The sequence below is a fragment of the Cucurbita pepo genome, chromosome LG04 (genome assembly GCF_002806865.2).
Source record: "Cucurbita pepo subsp. pepo cultivar mu-cu-16 chromosome LG04, ASM280686v2, whole genome shotgun sequence".
Taxonomy (NCBI): domain Eukaryota; kingdom Viridiplantae; phylum Streptophyta; class Magnoliopsida; order Cucurbitales; family Cucurbitaceae; genus Cucurbita; species Cucurbita pepo.
The window spans coordinates 6264341-6286050 of record NC_036641.1 but is presented as its reverse complement, the minus strand read 5'-3'; the positions used below and the strand labels follow the sequence as shown (position 1 = coordinate 6286050).

The following is a 21710-nucleotide window of genomic DNA, read 5'->3' as shown; positions in this document are numbered from 1 at the left end:
ATCACTAAAAAAACAATAAAATAAAATACACTAAAACTAAGAAATATAATTAATTTATATAAAATATTCCTAAATTTATTTATTTATTTTATCTAATAATAATTAAACTAACTCCAAAATAAAAATTTACTATTAAAAACCTATCCTAAGTTCAAGAACATCCTAACATAAATTTAATGAAATAATAATAATAAAAAAAAAAAAAAAAAGTAACCCACTAACTAAGATCAAGAGACTATACTATTGGAGGAGTTCATGAAATGAATGAATGTTCACTCGAAGGCCCATTGATTCTCCCTTCGAACCTCCTCTTCCTCCTCTGGAGTGAAATCGTTCTTAATGTTGAATGTCTTTCGAATCTCTTCTGGGGTCTTTCCCTTGATCATGTCTGCCACTGTCTGGCATGTCAGGTCCAGCAGGCTCTTGATGTCCAGATAGTTAGCGGCCTGCTTGATGGGTACACATCCATTGTTATCCATCACCACAAAACAACAAACAAGCCCATATACACACAAACCATGTAATTTAAAACATCTTGTCAACAACCTATTTGAATGTCAATAACCAAATTGATATCCTACTTTTCGGTATGATATTGTCCACTTTGAGCATAAGCTCTAGTGGCTTTGCTTTGGGCTTCCCCAAAAAGCCTCCTACCAATGGAGAGAGTATTCTTTATTTATAAACCCATGATGAATCTCCTGGAATTTAGAGGAAAATAATGGCTAACACCACTTTTCACCTTTTAATCTTCCAATTTCAAAGCCACCATAAGTAAATTCAAGAATCATACTAAAATAAACAGCGAAATATGCCATTCCAAAGAATCATGATCAACTAAGTAACAGTAATCTGCAATTCCATGCTTATATCATACAAGGAAGCAAGGTCGTATACGAACGAAGTTTCGTATTATAATCGAAACAAAAGAAAGCAGAATTCGTGATAGATAGCCAATTTGTACATGTCGAATTCAAGAACATCAACAGTCAAACAAATATGAGCAAAGGAGCAATGAAGAGATATTAAAGAATTCCGCAATGATCAAAAAGCCCCAAATTATGTTGTAACTAAACGCATGAGCGAAAGAACCGAAAGAACAGAGAACTCACCAAGATGAGGTCAAAGAGGATATTCTGATCAACCTTGACGAATTCAGCGTCCCAGGCTTTGAGAGTATCATCGAGGGCTTTAGAATCCTTAGCATCGGTCTCGACATGCTTCTTGCAGTACTCAATCACCATAGCGAGAATGGAACCGGTGACATTGGGCACAGGAATGACCGTATCGGCGCAATCGTCCTCGATCATGTGCTTGATCGTCTGAGACTCGAGAGCCACCGCCTCGTCGATGTGGAAGGTTTCGCCGTCGGAACTTCTGAGAAGTATCACCTTGGATGAAGACATTGTGGTAAGGGATTAAGGGATTTTTGGAAGGTTGTTTGGGGAGGATGGAGAAACCCTAACTGACAAAAACGATTGGAGGATTATGAATGGTGGAGATGAGAGATCATATACTTGGTTTATATACTCGTGAAGATTATATATTTATGATACAAATTTATTATTCATTAAATTTATTATATATTTATGATACAAATTTATTATTCATTAAATTTTTAGATTAAAAATATTGATATATTTTAGATTTTATTTTTGAAAGATATTATTCAATTTTCTAAAATTTTAAATGATACTCTTAAATTTTCTAAAATTTTAAATCATAATATATTTATAAAATGATTTAAAAAATATTCTCTAATTATAAAATTTGTTTAAATTTTTTTTAGTTTAATAAATTAAAAAATAATTTAAAAAGAAATATTAAAAAATTTAGAGATAATTTTTTTGATAAATAGTTTTTGTTAATATTATTGATTATATTTTTTAACATGGCACTAACCCCGAACCATGAAAAATATTGTGCGAAGTTTCTTTTTATTAAACACTACATTCAAAAAAAATCTAATGGAAATTGTCTTCCACAAAAATAAATAATTGAGTGAAATAAAATTTATTTTTGTTAGAGAAGGTATTTTTATTTATTTATCCTATATTTTAATTATGTTTTTTTGAGCCTGAAAATTTTTATATTTACTATTCTTTTCTACGATATTGTTTCAAAAAGAATTTTGAGGACGGACCAGAAAATATTAAATATGGACATATATTTGTCATTTCAAAATTGAAATTCGCTTAATTTTTTAAATTTTCAAATAAAATCAATTATATTAGAAAGTAAAAGTTAATAGACTTAGGAGAGGGAGATATTTTTTTATAAAGTTAACAAAATTGATATAAGTTTGGGAATGAATAAGAAACTTATAATTTAACCTTACGTTTATAACTAAGTTTTTTTTTTTTTTCTTTTTTGAATATTAACCTTGTTTTTTATTAATAGCATATTCCTAACTCAATTATAAGAAATTCAACATTAAACATGCTTGGCTTGAATTAACTCAAACTCAGTTTCAGTTGACATCAAGCACGTGAATTTAAAATATATTTGATACTGTAGAACCTAGTGATGTACTTGCATTCAAAGGAATAGGTAAATGCACATTATAATTAATTGTCCCGAGTTCTACACTCATCATCAATATCATTCACAAATACAATCTTTCATTCACCTCCGATCAGTTCTACACTCATCATCAATATCATTCACAAATACAATCTTTCATTCACCTCCGATCTATAATGAGTGCAATTTGTGCGAGAGATCTTGATGTCGCATGGGTTCTTCAGAGCTTTGAAACAGGCAATCCTGCAAAGATCTCAAATTATGAAAATGAGATAATAGAACTATTATAATAAGCTATACTTTTAGTCAATGTAGGTTTTTACTACCCAAGGCTTTAGCGTTCACAATGCTCGGAGATGCAGCTGGAGGCGGAACGTTCTCGTTGAGGAAAGGTTCAACTCGATTCGGATCGGACCAAACGGGATAATCTTTAATCTTTCCCTGTAGTTAGAGGTTAGAGAAGGCAGTGCATTTAAGCTCAACATGCAAGCCAGATCACAAGAACAAATTTATAGGAACTAAGTGAGTATAAATTTATAGGCTGCACACCAGGACATTAAGAGCAGCCAGTGTCGCCATTCCTTCACGAGTCCACTACATGATAGTTATGAAAGACGGTTAATACTTCTGTAAGGAGATCTTTATTTCACTGTCAAGCTAGGCAGAGATTTTTGTTTACCTTGGAAGCGGAAGCAATGTGAGGAACAATGATGGCATTTTTCATATCAGCTAGCCCAGGTTTCATGTATGGTTCATCCTAGGTGATGATCATATTGTAGTAAGTGCAAATCAACTTTAAGATGAGATAGTGACGAATTATGAACAGACATACCTCAAAGACATCAAGGCCAACTCGAAACATCGGATTCTCTCTTAAATGCTCGACAAGGGCTGCTTCATCGATCACAGGTCCTCGACTGCAGTTAATGAGGATTGCATCCTGCAATTATAACATGGTTTGAAGAAACATACGTTTAAATATAACCAATCAGTGAATCTATGTAATGGGGTCAGGGAGATTGAAACCATAATTGAAGAGAGAAAAGAGCTTTAACAAGCTTCACCTTCTTCATGGCTTTAAGACTTTCTTTGTTCACCAGATGGAAGGTGGTTTTATCCAGCACTGGATGAAGACTTATCTACAAATCCAAAGGAACAAAGAACAGCTAAATGTAACATAAGGGGAGACAAGCTCTTCTTAAGCATGTTAATTAATCATATCAAAGTCATACCACATCAGCCTCTCGAAGCACCTCTTCCATGGATGATGCTCGTCTCCATGTCACGGGAGCCTCGCCATTGGCTTTCAGGAACTCACCATAGGCTGCAATTAAACAAGCATTTCAGCTAAAGGAACTCAAACTCATTGCTCTCAAGAATCGTTGATCAAGACATGCCTGTAACAAACTTTTCAAGTCTGGTTGACTGGTAAAGATCAAAGTATATCAGGTTCATCTTAAACCCTTCTACCTGCAAGGCAAAATAGGCACTCTACTATTTAATCCTAATTTAATCATTGATGAAAACATTTCGCTTGAAATCCTAATGATCTTCAAGAAAGATAACTACGTTTCTAGAACCCAATTTAGAAATTATTAAGCTCATAGTCAATTGTGTTAGGAAAACTACCATCATTCTTGCATAAGCAGATCCAATTCGACCAGCTCCAATCACACCAACAGTCTGTCCTTTCAGCAAGTTTCCAACAAACCTATTGAAAGAAATTATTTCAAATTTGTTGAGCCATTTTGGTTGCTTATTTCTAGAGAATAATTCAAATCATGGAAGATAGTCATACAAATTGGGAAGCCATCCATCATAGCGGCCTGCCCTCATGAACTCATCAGCTTCAACTATCCTTCTTGCAGCTGCAAGAGAAAGTGAAGCTGCCAACTCTGCTGTAGTTTCTGTAAGTACTCCCTAAACAAGAAATAAAAGAATGATCTAAATCCCAGTCTGTAGCACAGAATATGCAGAACCAAATATGAAAGATGCAACAGAGCATTAAAATTAAGATGCACCAAATACCAATTCACGTTGTAGCATTTAACAGAGAAATAAACTTACAGGAGTGTTTCCTACAGCAATACCATACTTATTAGCAGCATTAACATCTACATTATTGTAACCAACAGCCATGTTACTAAAAGCTTTGCCTCCCGCTCTGCTTAGTGCAGAAAACAGCACCTCTCCCCAATCTTCAGTCAACTGAAACATCCAAGAAAACAAATCTAAGAATCACGAATACAAAAACTCATTTGCAACGTCAATCGATCATGAATCACACGTGAACGAGCCATCGTGATCACTCAAATCACTACAATTCAGTTTTTAGAATCTATTTCTGAATTAGCTTTAATATAGAGATTAACTTTCCTCTACGACTGGAAAAAACTTATTCATTCGATTCGATTCAAACTATCTAAAATGCACAAAAACTTTTGGATTAACCAATACCAGTTCGATTAAGTTCAATACCTGTCCAATAACGCCGTCGCATCTATTGCCGATGAGAGAAACGATATCCTCTACTGAGAGTATCGTCTTCTTCTCGGTACAAATCTACAACACCAAATGAATACAAAATTTCACTCCAAATCAACATTCCCGCGAAACAAGCGAAAACAAAGTGAGAAACAGCAAAAATAACATACCTCGACTCGGCAATCTTGCTCGATCAAGAGATTGATCCATCGAGTTCCAGGCATAGCCTTAGTGCTAACAACTCTATACTTTCCATTCGGATTCCACACTTCAATCTGCACCGGCCTCGCCATTGGAGCCAAACCTTCAAAGCTCGAAGCTCTTTCTCCACCACTAAAAAGACTGAAGTGAGCCACATGCTGAACGCTTTCAGTTTGTTCTTAAAAATTTCCACTGTGATCAAGTGCGTCGCAAGTACTCGAACGGAGTTTCAATTGTCCAATCAGATATGGAGAAAATGGTGACTGCTGACTTTTGGTTTGTTTGACTGTTGACTTTTGAAATGACGGATAGGATGTGTTGTAGTGGATTATGGAAGGAGGGATTTGTGTCTCTGCTTCGCTTCAGTATGGACGTTGCTGAACCTCTCATTTTAGTGAAAATAGATAACAACGATATCGCGCTTTTAAATACGCGCCACGTTAGTACCTGCTATCCTCATTCATATAAATGACGAAAATACCCCTGTAGTATAAATATTTATATACAAATATATTATAAATATTTAAATGACGAAAATACCCTTGTATGGTATATTGATTATGCATGTTGATAGTGTCTACTCGTGTACTAGCTCGTCTAAGAGTAGTGACTCGAAAGTGTTAGTGCTTATAACTCTTATGGCATGAGTATAACTGACTACGCTCGTGACTAACTAACTAACGTATCGAATCATAATTTATTATCACTCATGACTTGTATTATGGTCTCTTAACTAAGCTCTATCTTAGCACTGTTTTTTTTAAGCACGTTGTAACAGTCCAAGCTTACTATTGACAGATATTGTCTACTTTGGCTCGCTATGTATCGCCATCAGCTTCAGAGTTTTAAAACGTGTCTGCTAGTAGAAGAAGTTTTTACACCCTTATAAGGAATGTTTCATTCCCCCCTCCAACCGATATGAGACCTAACAATCAAGTCTTAAGGAGTCAGCATCCTCGCTAGAACACTGCCTGGAACCTGACTCTAATACCATTTGTAATAGCCTAAGCCCACCGCTAGCAAATATTGTGCACTTTGGCCCGTTACATATCGTCGTCAGCTTCACAGATTTAAAATTCATCAGCTTGGGAGAGATTTTCACATCCTTATAAGAAATGTTTCGTTTCCCTCTCCAACCGATGTGGGATCTAACACACGTAGAGAAGAATAAAAATAGTCATAGATAGGATAGGATTTCTCACATACACTTTCGACTCACTGCCCTGCCCTCAGGTAAAGTGACAAACAATCGAGGCAAAACTTAAGGAGCATAGTCTACTCGTGTCCTAAGGGTAGTAAGCTAAGAGCGACTATAAAAAACCATATCCTATCTACAACTATTTATACTCTTTTCTACGTGCTAAAAAAACAGTGCTAAGATAATGCTCATTTAAGTGACTATAATACAAGTCACGAGCGATGGTAAACTATGATCTACTAAATAATGTTTTGGTCGAACCTTATAATTATTTATTTATTTCTTTCTTTCATAAGCATTATTTTTAATTCAAATTTTGTTTCTAAGAAAATTTCAAATTTTTAATAATTAAATAAGCTTTTTTAAAAAATTAAAAAATACAATTATTTCCCCTTTGTCAATTATTAATTGATCTCACACCAACCTACTTAAATAATTGCCCACTTGCCCTAAGAAAAATATGAAATCTACCTAATATAATTATAATTAATTTGGAATTTAATATTCTCATCCAAATAATTAATCCAAAAAAAGTAAAACAATTAAAAAAAATCTAATTTTTTATAAAAATACTATTTTTTTCTTATATAATTTCAAAATAATATTGATTATATAATCAATAATTGTAGAAGTACTCCTAATTAAAATAACACCTTTTCATTTTAAACCCAATAAATTTATTAATTTTTTTTTAAAAATAAAGTTAAGTAATTTTTTTTTTTAAATAAGGTTAATATTGAATTTGATAAAAAAAATTTAAAGCCAAATTTGATTGGCCCTAATTAAAATATATGATTAAAAAATCTAAAATAATATTTTCGAGATTTAAAAATAGTCATTATACTTATTATTATGTTTTTTTAGGGTTTTATTTAAAAAATANATATATATATATATATATATATATATATATATATTAATGGTGTTCCAAAATTATTATGGTGAGATTCACGGTCGTAGAAGAGAACAAAACATTTTTTTAGAAGGTGTGAAAATTTATCCCTAATAGATGCGTTTTAAAATTGTGAGGCCAACGATGATATGTAACGGACTATGAAGCTGACGATGATACGTAACGGGTCAAAGTAGATTAGAATGTTTGTCTGGAACATTTTTATTTTTTATAATTTTGCAAAAAAATATGAGTTAATATGATTTTAAAAATTAGAATTTTTGTTTATAATTTAATAAAAAATCATAAATAGTTTATTAAATTAAAACAAGAATTAAGTTGGTTTAATTAGTTTAAATTTATATTAATTTATTTTTATAAAATATTTATTAATTATTATTTTTTAATTTAATGGCAATAGATGAGCCCACGTTAATCTTATTGGACCAGCGAAAATAATAAAATGAATAAATAAATAAATAAAATTGGGAGCTTTAATTTTCGGTTGAACTTGTCTGACTTGGACTCTATCTTCCTACTCCACCCACCAGCCTCCATTTGGGATTCTCATCTTCCACCCTCCTTCTTCCTCCGCCGCCCCCTATCGGAGCTTTCTTGACGCCGGCGACGGCCGATACGACGGTGAAGAGGCGCCATGGACAGGCTTCTGTATTCTCCTTCTCCTACCTCCTTCAAGATTAATCCGAATCCACCTCTTCTTCTTCCTCGGTTCCGTCGCATTGACTCCGCGAAGCTCAATTTCCCCCTCCCGACGCGCCATGGACTCCGTCCGCTTGGTTTGTTCTCCTCTAAGACTGAGAAGCCTTCTATGCCGTTGATTCATTGTCTTTCTTCGTCGAATTCGTCGAGCGATTCGATTTCCACGTCCGATTCTAGAGCCGGCTCGCCCAAGCCTGATTTGCTTGAACATTTCGCCGGAAAGAAGAAGGTATTGGATTGAAATTCCTTTCTCTATTCTTCTGTCGTTAATTTCCTGTTCTTCTTTGCTTTAATTTTGATTATCATATAATTGAATTCCGCTGGGATGTAGTCTGCCGTCTTATTTGCTTTGAAGCGCATTTTATCGCGTTTTAGGTCAAGTTTGAAATACTGTGAATTGGTTACGTTATAACTCATTCTGTTTGGATTAATTATAGAAAGTTGGGCACATTTCTTTGAAATTCGTGAACATTTTTCTTCAATTTATGGCATGAATTTTACCTAATCATACGAGTCATGTGGAATACTTGCTGCGGTGCTTGTAATAGAGCTAATTTTAGGATTCCAGTTTCTTGATGGAATCAGAGTCAAGAACATGATTTTGATTTTCAATTTTGTAAACCATCAATGTCTCTAATGAATTACAATTACTGTGGATTTTTGGATTATGCTTAACCTTTACATGAGATTCTTTGTTTTGAAATAAATGTTGAAACTGATCTTAATGAAGATCGACGGGTATGTTCAGAGAAGATCTCTGCTCCATTTTGCACTCCTCATTTATTGTTAGTGGTGCTCGTTGAAATTAAATATTCACATTTACTTCCATGAGGTCACAGACTCAATCAGAATCACAAACAGAGTCAGAATACAGACGCAGCAATAATTGGGCTTTTATTTTTTTGCGCCTTAATCTTTTTCTGACTCTTTGGACACAACGAAAATCCCAGCAGCTCACATTGTTCATGCATTGCTGACATTTATGAAGCAATATAATGATATTAGTGAATGACTGTAAAAGCGATCATATCTCAAATTTGTTTATCTAAACCTAATACACATCTGTTATGAGTTTTCTAGATTTTCAGGATGGACAGCCATAGCTCCAAAGAAAACATTGTGTTGATATTATTTAGCTATTAACTTGTTAAATTTGTTGACTAAGAAAGACCCTTTAAGTGTAAATTCTGTGATGGGGATGACAATGGAAGGGATTTAGGGATATTATAAGGGTATGTTAGTGGCTAGGTGGAGAAGTTGCTATTGGTGAATTGTTATAAATAGAGGAGGTGGGCAATTGTAAAGTGGCCTTATGCTCGAGTGAGAGTGCTCAAGAAAGGAAGGTTCCAAATGTTGAGGATTGTTGGGAGGGAGTCTCACATTAGCTAGTTAAGGAGATGATCATGAGTTTATAAGTAATGATACATCTTCGTTGGTATGAGGCCTTTTGGAGAAACTAAAAACAAAGCCATGAGAGCTTATGTTCAAAGTGGACAATATCGTACTATTGTGGATGTCGTGATTCCTAACAACAAGTACCTCGAATATTCGTGTTATCATCTTCTAGTTATGTTATCTTTCATATTTCAATATATTTTGAGTTCTATCATTCTGATGATACTTAATATCTTTGCTTCAGGTCAAACAGTCGCTCTTTGTTCTTTCTGCTCTTGCCCTGATCCTGATCCAACCAGTCTTTGCGCCAGCAGCTTTTGCATCTTTCCAAAATGCAGCTAAAACCGGAGGTCCTGCAGCAGCTGCAGTTGGGCGACGACTGATCCAGAGTGAGCTATTAAGTAGCGCTTGGACTGGCTTTTTTGCTGGCTGCTTACACACATTATCAGGACCAGATCACCTTGCTGCCCTTGCACCCCTTTCAATTGGCTGTAGCCGCATGGAAAGTGCTGCAGTGGGCGCTCTTTGGGGATGTGGTCATGATGCAGGTCAGGTCATTTTTGGTCTACTATTTTTACTGCTAAAAGATAAGCTTCACATTGAAATTCTCAGAACCTGGGGCACAATAGTAGTAGGCGTGACACTATTTGTAATAGGAGTTCTGGGTATTAGGGAAGCTTCAGAAGTCCGTACCCCATGTGTTGTAGGTCTAGAAAATGGTGAATGCGATGTCGGCATTTACAAAACATTAGAGAAACCAATGGTCATAGGGGAGAAGAACAAGAAGAAAAAAAAGATAGGCTTTGCCACTTTTGCCACAGGAGTTGTCCATGGCCTACAACCCGATGCACTCATGATAGTCTTGCCTGCCCTGGCCTTGCCTTCCCGTGTAGCCGGCGCTGCCTTTCTTGTTATGTTTCTAGTTGGAACAGTTATTTCAATGGGAAGCTATACTGCTTTTATAGGCTCGTTTAGCGAGGCATTGAAGGACAGAGTGCCTAGAATAACTGAAAAACTGACCTGGGCTGCTTCTTTTGTAGCCATTGCTCTTGGACTTGCCATTATCATTAGCCAGTTTCTTGGTTATAGCCTCTACTGATTGTCTCCATCCACTCCTTTTCATCACCAGACATAAAAAGTTAGTAGTTTTGAGGAGTACCCAAATTTTTTCTTAAGATTATCTCTACTGTTTTGGATCTTGTCTGTAGTACGGATCTTAAATTGTGTAAAAAGCTTGACATAATCATCTTTTTCTCCGATACAAGTTCCACTTGCTGATACACGAATAGTTTAAGGGATTGACATGGCTCTTGTCTGTCTCATTGTTTATTTGTTAATCTTTATTGAAGTGATGAGTGATCTGATTCTGATCTTATCTTGAACAAGAACAGTGTGTTTAGTGATTTCTTTAAAATGGAAATGTGTTTTTGTGATGTGATGTGATGTAACTGAGATTGACTTATGAAAGTCGTTGGGAGAAAGATGACTTTGAATTTTCCAACCCCATTAATGGAAGAACTGAATAGTGTTCTTCCACTTTGATTTTTTGAACACCAACTAAGAATTTATGCTCTGTTTACCAAATGGAGATGATAATGGAATGAAGAAAGATGCTTTTCTAGAATGAGAATGCTAATTTCTCCCATCAATATGAGTTCGGACTTTAGTGGCTACCTTTTTAGAATGGTCGAGGTCGAACTCTGCATAAGTTGACTTTATTATAAGAATATTATATTTTTGGTACATTGACCAAAATGATATTTTAGTAACAAAATAATAAAAGAAAAGATATCTTTACAACGTTGTGAGAATATTTACTATTGGTTCATATACCAACGAAGATACTGTCTTTATTTATAAATTGGAAATCTATCTTGTTGTGAGATCCTTTAGTTGGAGAGAGGAACAAAATATTTCCTATAAATGTGTGGAAACCTCTTTAGCATATGCGTTTTAAAATCGTGAGATTGACAACAATAGGTAGCGGGTTAAAGCGGACAATATTTGCTAGTGGTGGGCTTGGTCTATTACAAATGGTATTAGAGCCAAACGTCGGGCGGTGTGCCAGCGAAGACACTGAGCCTCCAATGGGATAGATTGTGAGATCTCATATCGGTTGGAGAGGGAAAACATCTCTTTTAAAATTGTGAGGTTGTCGGCAATACGTAACAGACAAAAACAGACAATATCTGCTAGCGGTGGGTTTGAACTATTACATTGTTTACTTGATGTGAAACTATATTCATATCACTCAAACATTTTGACATTTTGAATGAGATATATAGCAACAAGCCACGTATCCAAATCTACTTATCTTTTCTCGAACATATGATCTAAAGTCTAAGCCATCGATTACAATATGCGATAACGAACATGGACGGCCAACTAACTCATGAAGAAAAAGGAAGGTAGGGATTAGGTCCACCCCATGTTTGGATGTCCATCAATTAGAACCCCAATGTGATGGCAAAAGCAAATGATTTGTTGCCCTTTTAAGTGCCCCATGCATTCCACTTTCAAAATTTTGTATTTAAATCTTAGGGGACGAAGCATTCCTTAGAAGGACGTAGAAACCTATCTCTAACATACACGTTTTAAAAACCTCCAGAAGAAACTCGAAAGGAAAAACTCATTAGTTGGAGAGGGAACAAAGCATTTCTTACAAGAGTGTGGAAGTCTATCCCTAACAAACACGTTTTAAAAACCTTAAGAATAAACCCAGAATATCTGCTAGCAGTGGGTTTGGACGATTATAAATAGTATCAAACCTAGACATTGAGCAATGTGCCAGTGAAGATGCTGGGGATGGATCGTAAAAGATTGTCCTTTTTCAGTTTTGGCTAGTTTTAGTCATATACTTTTAAAATATCTAATTAGTGTAACGACTAGCTAAAATTTTTATCGAAAAAAGGAATAATTTCAGATATTTCAAAACTATAGATTAAAACGAACAAAAGTTTAAAGTATAAGAATTAAAATGTTCGTTTTAAAAATATATTAATCGAAGATATGACTTAAAGCTTTTAAATTACTTTTACGAGCTTTTAAAATATTTTTGTTGTTATTTTATTAAAGTTTATAATTTTTATTATACCCATAAGTTATGCGTGATTGAACTTTACACGAAATAACAAAATCGGTCTAAAAAATGGGTTGAAAAAGGAGAATCGAACCACATTCTTGTCACTCGACTTATTTAATATATTATATTATACTCGTACGATATCATAAAATTAATTTATCACGTCAATATTAAATTATTTTCTTTCTCTTATATTTATATAAAAAAAATCACATTAAATATAAAATCATATTGAAAATAAAAATAGTTTTAAAAAAATATGGTGGGTAAGACAACCTTAAACTCAAAATCAAATTTTCAAAAAAAAANAAAAAAAAAAAAAAAAATATATATATATATATATATATATATATATATATATATATATATATATATTATTACTATTATTTTAATGAATAAATAATACATAATTAAATAAAGGATTATTATTTTATTTATTATTATTATTATTTTATTTTATTTTTTGGTGTAAAAACTCAAAGTTAGATATTGTCAGCTTTTGCTCGTTACGAGCCTCATGGTTGACAATTTTTTTTTTTTTTTGGTAAAAACTCGAACTAACAGCTAATAGATATTGTCCGTTTTGCCCGTTAGTATACGTATTACTGTCAGCCTCATAGTTTTAAAAGTTACGCAGCGAAACTGGTACTCATCCAGTTAATATCCTCTCTTGACTTTTCTTATGGATTTTTCCATTGCACGTCTACTAAGAAGTGGTTAATATCCTCTCTCGGCTTTCCCTTCTGGATTTTTTCATTGCGCGTCTACTGAGAAGAGGTTAACATCTTCTCTCGGCTTTCCCTTGTGTATTTTTCCATTGCGCGTCTAATAAGAAGAGGTTAATATCCTCTCTCGGCTTTCCCTTCTGGATTTTTTCATTGCGCGTCTACTGAGAAGAGGTTAACATCTTCTCTCGGCTTTCCCTTCTGTATTTTTCCATTGCGCGTCTAATAAGAAGAGGTTAATATCCTCTCTCGGCTTTTCCTTCTGGATTTTTCCATTGCACGTCTACTAAGAAGAGGTTAATATCCTCTCTCGACTTTCCCTTCTGGATTTTTCCATTGCACGTCTACTAAGAAGAGGTTAATATTCCTTCTGGATTTTTCCATTAAGCGTCTACTAAGAAGAGATTTTCACACCCTTACAAGAAATGCTTCCTCTACTAAGAATAGATTTTCACACCCTTACAAGAAATGCTTCGTCTACTGAGAACAGATTTTCACACCCTTATAAGAAATGCTTCGTTCTTCTCTCCAATCGAGAAATCTCACAATACTCGCATATTTTTTGTTCTACTTTATGATAGCGTGTCTTACATTTTCAAATTTATTATATGGTTTAATGACAAACCCAAAATTTAAAATAAACACAAATTCTCAAACAAACTTTAAATTTGAGCATTAAATGATAAAATTTAAATGAATTAAAGCTAGAAATTTATTTTTATCATAAGATTTTATGAAACAAATAAAATAAAATAAAATCATTTTTAGTATAGAATAAAATTTGTAATTAAACCTTTATATTAACAAATGGAACCAAACACAAACAGAGCACTGAATCAATCTGACAATCTCTTTCTTTCAAAATTCATAATTAATCTCTGACAAACAAAGCTCAAAATGGATCACTAACAACACCCATAACATAATCAAATCAATCACCAAATCCCAACAATTTTGTTCATAAAAATGGGCAAAAATTATCAAAAAAGTAAATAAAAGATGCTCTGTTCTTTAAAAATCTTCCCCACTTCGTTGTTTGGTAGCTTCGAAGTACAAATTTTCGATCCAAAATATAAAAAAACTGTAAAAAAACGAAGAAAATGTTGAAGAACTGTGCTGTTCTGTTCATGATTTTCTATCACTTTCCGGGAAAAGAAAATTCTGGGTTTCTCAGGAAATCAAAGCTTCAATGCTTGCTTTCTTCCCCGTTCTGCAAACTGGACACGAATCCAACACAGATTCACAATGTTTACAACAACAAAGATGCCGACAAGGCAACAAAATCACTGTCGAATTCCTAAAATTACATCCTCTGCAAATCATCATCATCGTCTTGCTCTGTTTTGTTCCATGTTCTGAAACAGAGCATGCTCTGTTTCTCGCCGGAGTTTCGTCGTCATCGGCGCAACAAGATTCCGCATCGTCGGAGGAATTTGTGGCTATGTTTTCTCTCATTTGATCCAATTTGTTGGTTAATGACATAGCCATGGCTTCGTTTTCTTCAGCAATTCTCTTCCAAATTTGATTCTCTGTTTCTAATTTTCTCAGGAAAATCTCGAGTTCCATTGTTTTCTTTGAAGCTTTCACAATCTCTTCCTCTTTTTGCCTCAACAAAACCTCTGTTTTCGCTTCGATTTTCTTCATCAATGTCGAAATCTGTTGCTTCCCTTGCTCTCTCAACGCCGTTCTCAACCTCTCATTCTAAACCCCAAACAAAAAAAAAAAATTAAAATTCAATAAAATTCGTAAACTTTAAGGAATGGATTTAACTCAAACCTGTAATCTAATACAATGGTCGATCTCTTGTCTCTGTTTTTCAACATGGGCACTCATACACTGAGAAAACGCCGCCGCGCCACCGCCCATCCGGTGGGGGTTCTTCGAGAAGGAAAAAACAGAGCCACCTCCATCTCCACCGTCGCCGTTGAATAACTCAGTTGGGGTCATCTGCGTCGGTTTCTGGAAGCAGAACTGACCGACAACGTCGGTCAACCCGCCGGCGAAGGGGAACCCATGATTTTCAGAGTAGAGTTGAGCGTGAACCGCCATGGATTCCGGCGACCCAGAAGAATCTGAAGCAAACCCTTTTGAGAAAGATGGAAAAGAAAAGTGGGTTTGGATTAAAAACAGAAACTTGATTGAGATTCACAAGAAAATTGATTCCTGAGAGGGAGCATTAATAGAACGAATATATATATACACATATAGATACATATATATATATATGTGTGTGTATAAATGCGTTGGAAAAAGGTGAGATTTTGAATAAATTTGAGTGAAAAGTAATAGGAAAAAATAAAAAGAAAAAAAAAATCTTTTTTTGGAAAGGAAAGTAACTGAAGAAAGAGAGATTTAATAGGGAGGTTGGGGAAAGGGAACAGCCTAGAATATTATTTTTCTCGTTTTATTTATTTTTAATTTTTTTTTAAAGTAATTAAAAATAATTAATTTTGGAAGAAAAAGAGGGATTTTAGGAGTGGGTCTAAATGGAAAGGTATTTTTTTAGAGAGAGAAAAAAAAATGGATGAGAGAGAGAGAGAGAGTTGGCTGAGTCAGCATTCAATTTGATGATCATCATCATTATTATTGTTATTAAGAGGAGGGGAGAATCTCTAGATTTGTTTATTTTTTTGGGTTTTTTTTTTAAATTATTATTTAGGAAAAAAAAACTCGGAATACCCGTTCACTCTCGTACTTCTGAGAAAAATTGGTAGGAATTTTGATACTTGATGGACTCGACGTTCTTTGGCCACTCATGATTTCGAATCGTATGACCTTGATTGGGATATTTCGCATTGGGGAAGAGAACGAAACGCCTAAGAGTGTGGAAACATAAGCGTTTTAAAGGCCTGAAAAGAAGCTCAAAGAGGACAATATCTCTAGCGGTAGGCTTGGACAGTTACATTGATATTCCCTAGCCACGTTACATACTTCTTAAGAAAATTTCTAAGAGATGTCTGAGATGTCTCTAATGTCTTAATGTCTAAGATGTCTAAGATGTTTGAGATGTCTCTGATGTCTAAGATGTCTCTAATGTTTGAGATCTCTTTGATGTCTGAGATGTCTGAGATGTCTCTAATGTTTAAGATGTCTCTAATGTCTGAGATGTCTTTGATGTCTGAGATGTTTGAGATCTCTCTAATGTCTAAGATGTTTGAGATGTCTCTAATGTCTGAGATGTCTCTAATGTCTAAGACGTCTAAGATATCTCTAATGTTTAAGATGTCTTTAATGTCTCTAATGTCTAAGATGTCTGAGATGTCTCTAATGTTTAAGATTTCTTAGATGTCTCTAATGTCTCTAATGTTTAAGATGTCTGAGATGTCTCTAATGTCTCTAATGTTTAAGATGTCTGAGATGTCTCTAATGTCTCTGATGTTTGAGATCTCTCTGATGTCTGAAATGTTTGAGATGTCTCTAATGTCTGAGATGTCTTTGATCAGGGTTTTAAATCTGATGGACTCGACATTCCCTACCCACGTAACATACTCGCATGTTTTTAAGAAAAATTTATCGAATGTCACCCAAAGTATGATTTCACTGCAAAAATGTTAACTTTATTGGTACAGGTAGTAGTATCAATTTTTTAAAACATTTATTAAGATTTGTATATTAAGGATTAATAAAATGTAATCAAACTCCACTATTTTGTCGGCAAAATTCAAGACCAGAAAATAAAATAAAATAAAAATATGGAAATCAATTATTTTATTTTATTTATTTTATTTTTCCGAAACAGTCAAGACCTGCCATTGCATTCAAAGTCAATTTGTTTGTAATAATAAATATTAAATTAATAATGGTTTTATTTTATTCCAGAGAAACCGATAATTAACTGTTAATTTAATAAATCAATAATAATGTATTAAAGTATTTACTCCATTCAACTTTTTGAATAAAAATTTATTTAATCAATGCAATTTCTTAAAATTAAATATTCTCTTTTAATAAATAAATAAATATTTATTTAAGTTATTTTTATTAGTGAATATACTTTAAATTAATGTATTTAATGTTAATTAAATTAACTTAGTATAGATATTCATTTTCTAATATTACTTATTTATAATTAATGATCCAACTAAATTGATTCTTTTATTATTAATTAATTAATTAATTTTTTAATGTTTTGTTAATTAATATATTAAATTTAATCCCATCCATTTAAATATTACAATATCCATAATCACAAAAACATTAAAAAAAACTTTAATATTTATAATATATTAACCTAATCGAGCGCTATATATTAACCTAGTCGAGCATGGACAGCTATCTCTCGAACACAGGTTTAGGTTCAGCCTCAATGAAGAAATAAAACGGACAACCTAACAATGAATCTTCTCAGACCAAGAACGACGAGAAATATGCAACAGCAATCCAAGGACAGAGCTGGGATTTCTAGATCGTATCCTCATCGCTCTCTTTCACAATTTTCATGTAAAGAACGTTTTTTTCATCCATATTTAGAATAGGTGCTTGTCGGTAAACGGATATTAAAATGAATTTTCTCGAAAAAATTAAAAAATGTTATAAATTGTGTGACTCTTTCAACATTATTGTTATTATTATTATTATTATTATTATTATTATTATTATGAGTGTTGAAAGAGCTCAATAATTTGAGTTGAATTTGGGTTCCCTATGAGGGTGGCTAGTGAAAGTGATTCAGCGAAGAATGGACCAAAGGCCGGCGGACGCCATGGACCCATGTGCCGCCTGCGCCTGCAACTCCAACCTCCCACGCACCCCCCTCACCTATAATCAACCTCATATATGCCGCCCGTTCAACTCAGAGTTTTGTCTTTAAACTTTACGTTCGTGTTTCAAAAAAATTTAAAGGTATTTTTTAGTGTGGAAACCTCTTCTTAGAAACGCGCGATGATACATAACGAGTCAAAATAGACAATATTTACTAGCGATAGATTTGGACCGTCACAGTTGACATCAAAGCCTGACATCGGGTGGTGTGCTAATGAGCACGTTAGACCTCTAAAAGAGTGGATTGTAAGATTAAGTGTGAAAAACTCTCCCGAAAAACACGTTTTAAAATCGTAAAGCTGACGGGTCGAACTTTTAAATGTATTTCTCAACTACTTCTTCTACCTTCCCCTTTTCCTTTTGTTTTGTTTTGTAGCTTTCTATTCATTCACTCAAATCTTATATTTTATTAAGATTTTCGTTGTTCGTGTTATGTTACATCACTTATAATCAATTAATTATGTTTGGATCTTATCGCTTCCTTAATTTAATCAATTTATGTTTCTCTAATTTGTCACGTACGTATAGTTTATGTTTGTTTTTAGTTGAATTTTTGCTCGAATGAATCTGCAAAGTTGAATCTAGATAATTTGTATTTGTACCCTAAAACGTGGGTTTTTTGTTATTTAGTATTATAGCTGATATACTCGTAACACTCAAAACCTATCGCTAGCCGATATTATCTTCTNTTTTTTTTTTTTTTTTTTTTTTTTTTTTTTTTTTTTTTTTTTTTTTTTTTTTTTTTTTTCGGGTTTCTCCTCAAAGTTTTTAAAACCCTTGTAAAGAATCTACCCCACGGGGCCCAGCCAATGTGGGATCTCACAATCTATCCCCTCGGGGCCCAGTGTCTTCGTTGGCACTCGTTCCCCTCTCTAATCAGGTGTGGGATCTCACACATATCATTGAGTTCGAGTTCGAGTTCGAAGGTGAACATCACCTAAAACTAATAATTTTTTTCCACGACTTTAAAGTATCGAACCCTACAAGGAAAATATGATCCATATGATAATCGAGCGTAATAAATACGAGCATCCCATGAATGTGTTTGCTATCATATCATGAAATTAATAATATGAGCTAGCATTACCAATTAGGTATGTATAGCTATTCTTACTTTTAAGAGAGAATAAAAAGGACCAAAATATTTATAGATTAGGGTTTGGAAGGGCCACCACCACTCTTTCCAAGTCTTCAACAAACAAGACTTTGAAAACCTCATCATTTCCAACTAAAACGTTGACTCGATTCAGGTCTCGGTGATATCGATTCATTCTCGATCTGATGAAAACATGTTTACGCTTTATTTGATTGGTATATCATGTGTCAAATCATCACTTTTTCTTTTCATTTACCTAATAAAACTAGTAATTTTAAATTACTGTTACGTTTTTTAACTGTTGAGTTATGCTCGAATTGACTAAATTAACTTGGAATAAGTCCTCGTAATTTAGTCTCGAAAATCCCGAGTCACCAATTTAATGGGTCGGTGATTAATTAGTTAATTAATCTTTTTGGGTTATTTAATTAATCCAAATTTCCACCACCCAAATCAACATTAATGGGAAAAGGTGATTAGATTGGATTATTTTAAAAAAATTCTATTGCTTTGTGATTTGTGAGGTAAATTCAACGAATTATGGGTTAAATCGATTAATCCAGCTAACGTGGGATCTCACAATCTACCTTCCTTAGAAGTTCAGTGTCCTCGCTGACACACCGTTCAGTGTCTAGTTCTAATATCAACGGTAACAGCTTGAGGTCATCGCTAGCAGATATTGTCCGCTTTAGCCCGTTATGTATCGCCTTCAGTCTCACGATTTTAAAACGTTCTACTAGGGGAGGTTTCACACCCTAATAAGGAATTTTTCGTTCCCACTATTGAGCCATCAAAAATAAAAGTGTACGTTATTGATATACACAATAACTTTTAAGCATTTCTTCACTATCACTCTCATTCAGATGTGGTATCGATTCATTTACTTGAGCATCACAATTTATGGGTTAAATTGTCCGAGATTGATTTAATCCAACCGATGTGGGATCTCACATTCCACCTCACTTGGAAGTTCAGTGTCCTCGCAGGCACACCGTTTGGTGCGTAGCTCTGATATCAACTGTAAAAGTTCGAGGTTACCGCTAGTAGATATTGTCCACTTTAACTCATTATGTATCGTCTTCAGTCTCACGATTTTAAAACGTTCTACTACAGGAGGTTTTCACACCCAAATAAGGAATTTTTCGTTCCCCTCTCCAACGACGTGGGATCTCACACAAACCAACATGGGTCACTTCAGCATGAGTTATCTTCACTCACACGCTCCCTAGGATAATCCAACATAGATTAACTCCAAACAAAACACGCTTAACTTTGGAGTTCCCACTATTTCTTCATTATCACTCTCATTCAGATGTGGTATCGATTCATTTACTCGAGCATCACAATCAAAGCTCATCTTCAACCAGCATGAATAAAAAAAACCCGAATAAATGTGACAAGAGACATTATTTAAAATAATAATAACGCTATATATATGAAGCTAGTATTAAATTAATCGATACTATAAAGCGATAGGGGTGTTGTGTTCACAAGGAGACCTTATATTAATAAATTTTATGTTGAATTAATGTTCAAATTTGTCCATTATATGCAACCCCCATATGAACAATCCTAAAGTTGAGGTGACATTGTCACATATATTTATTAAATGCATAGTCAATGATTATGACACACCCACAAATCCATTATTTTTATTTTTATTATTATTATTATTATTATTTATTATTTATTATTATTATTATTCATGGGTTGTTTCTTGCAAATTTCCTTTGCGCCAATTACATTATTGCCCCTCTTTTGTGTGGAGTGGGAGTGTTTTTGGGGCCAATTTAATTGCCCTTGTATGGTAAAAAAGAGACAAAATGATTTATTAGCTAGAAATTAAAAAAATTTCAACACTAGGGCATGGTGTCGTTTGGAATGATTTGGCGAGGTTTGAATAAGCTCGATATTTAGTCAACCTGTTTTGATCTTATGATCGTCGGTTTTGACTTTTTTTTATAGAATATTTAACTTCAAGCTTGGCGTGTCGTGTCCTTAGCTAAAGAAAGAAAAAAAAGTATAGTTGGAAGTCAAAGACTAGAGTTCGGTTTTTACAACATAGGAAAAAGAGAGTTGTTTTGCTATTCCCGATAATTCGAGGGTTAAAAGAGAGGATTGGTGCCTGTTATTTACCAATTTGAACTAATGGAATAGACCTCTTCTGGTCGGAAGCCTTTCTTCAGTGAGTGCACTTGTTCAACTTCAACTCTTGAAAATGCTGGAAATCGCTCTTTCGAGAGTCAGGATTGAGGCATTCTCTTTCTCAAATTGAACTAGCGGAATAGACATTTTTTTGGGTCGGAAGGCTTCCTCTGTGAGTGCGCTTTTTCAACGTTTCTATGGATGTGGACATTTAAATCTTTTCAAAACATTTCAAATCTTGGAGTTTGGTCGGTGTTTGGGCCGTCATTTGTAGGCTTTTGGACCGACCACTCACACCTTAGATCAGAGGGGCAGTTTTGGAATTAACAAAATCATTGGTACAGCTCCCGTGTTCGGCATGAATGCTATCTACTCCGACAATTTTATATCTAATAGGTTTCTAAGATTTTAAAATTTTCGAATTTATGTCTAATTTTTCAAACTCGTGTTTAAAAAATTCTTAACCTAAAAAAAAAATCCGAACTTAT

At 34.0% G+C, this 21710-nt stretch overlaps 4 protein-coding genes across 4 annotated transcripts; 1 reads left to right on the top strand and 3 right to left on the bottom strand.

Annotated features, from left to right (window-relative positions):
• Positions 1-108: 108 nt before the first annotated feature.
• Positions 109-1482, bottom strand: LOC111792520 (SKP1-like protein 1A). Its single transcript, XM_023674038.1, has 2 exons — positions 1113-1482; positions 109-446 (listed from the first exon to the last, which is right to left on the bottom strand). Exons 1-2 carry the CDS (start codon positions 1404-1406, stop codon positions 273-275), a joined length of 468 nt encoding a protein of 155 aa, XP_023529806.1. The 5' UTR covers positions 1407-1482; the 3' UTR covers positions 109-272.
• A 1050-nt stretch (positions 1483-2532) lies between these two features.
• On the bottom strand, positions 2533-5367 carry LOC111792462 (glycerate dehydrogenase-like). Its single transcript, XM_023673950.1, has 13 exons — positions 5178-5367; positions 5002-5085; positions 4591-4731; positions 4322-4443; positions 4153-4234; positions 3921-3993; positions 3756-3847; positions 3588-3662; positions 3356-3463; positions 3203-3280; positions 3073-3117; positions 2850-2964; positions 2533-2766 (listed from the first exon to the last, which is right to left on the bottom strand). Exons 1-13 carry the CDS (start codon positions 5298-5300, stop codon positions 2744-2746), a joined length of 1161 nt encoding a protein of 386 aa, XP_023529718.1. The 5' UTR covers positions 5301-5367; the 3' UTR covers positions 2533-2743.
• A 2444-nt stretch (positions 5368-7811) lies between these two features.
• On the top strand, positions 7812-10803 carry LOC111792465. The gene is made up of 2 exons (XM_023673963.1): positions 7812-8247; positions 9658-10803. Exons 1-2 carry the CDS (start codon positions 7954-7956, stop codon positions 10510-10512), a joined length of 1149 nt encoding a protein of 382 aa, XP_023529731.1. The 5' UTR covers positions 7812-7953; the 3' UTR covers positions 10513-10803.
• A 3424-nt stretch (positions 10804-14227) lies between these two features.
• On the bottom strand, positions 14228-15386 carry LOC111792492 (probable BOI-related E3 ubiquitin-protein ligase 2). Its single transcript, XM_023673999.1, has 2 exons — positions 14997-15386; positions 14228-14921 (listed from the first exon to the last, which is right to left on the bottom strand). The coding sequence occupies exons 1-2, from the start codon at positions 15267-15269 to the stop codon at positions 14391-14393; spliced, it is 804 nt and encodes a 267-aa protein (XP_023529767.1). The 5' UTR covers positions 15270-15386; the 3' UTR covers positions 14228-14390.
• Positions 15387-21710: the final 6324 nt, after the last annotated feature.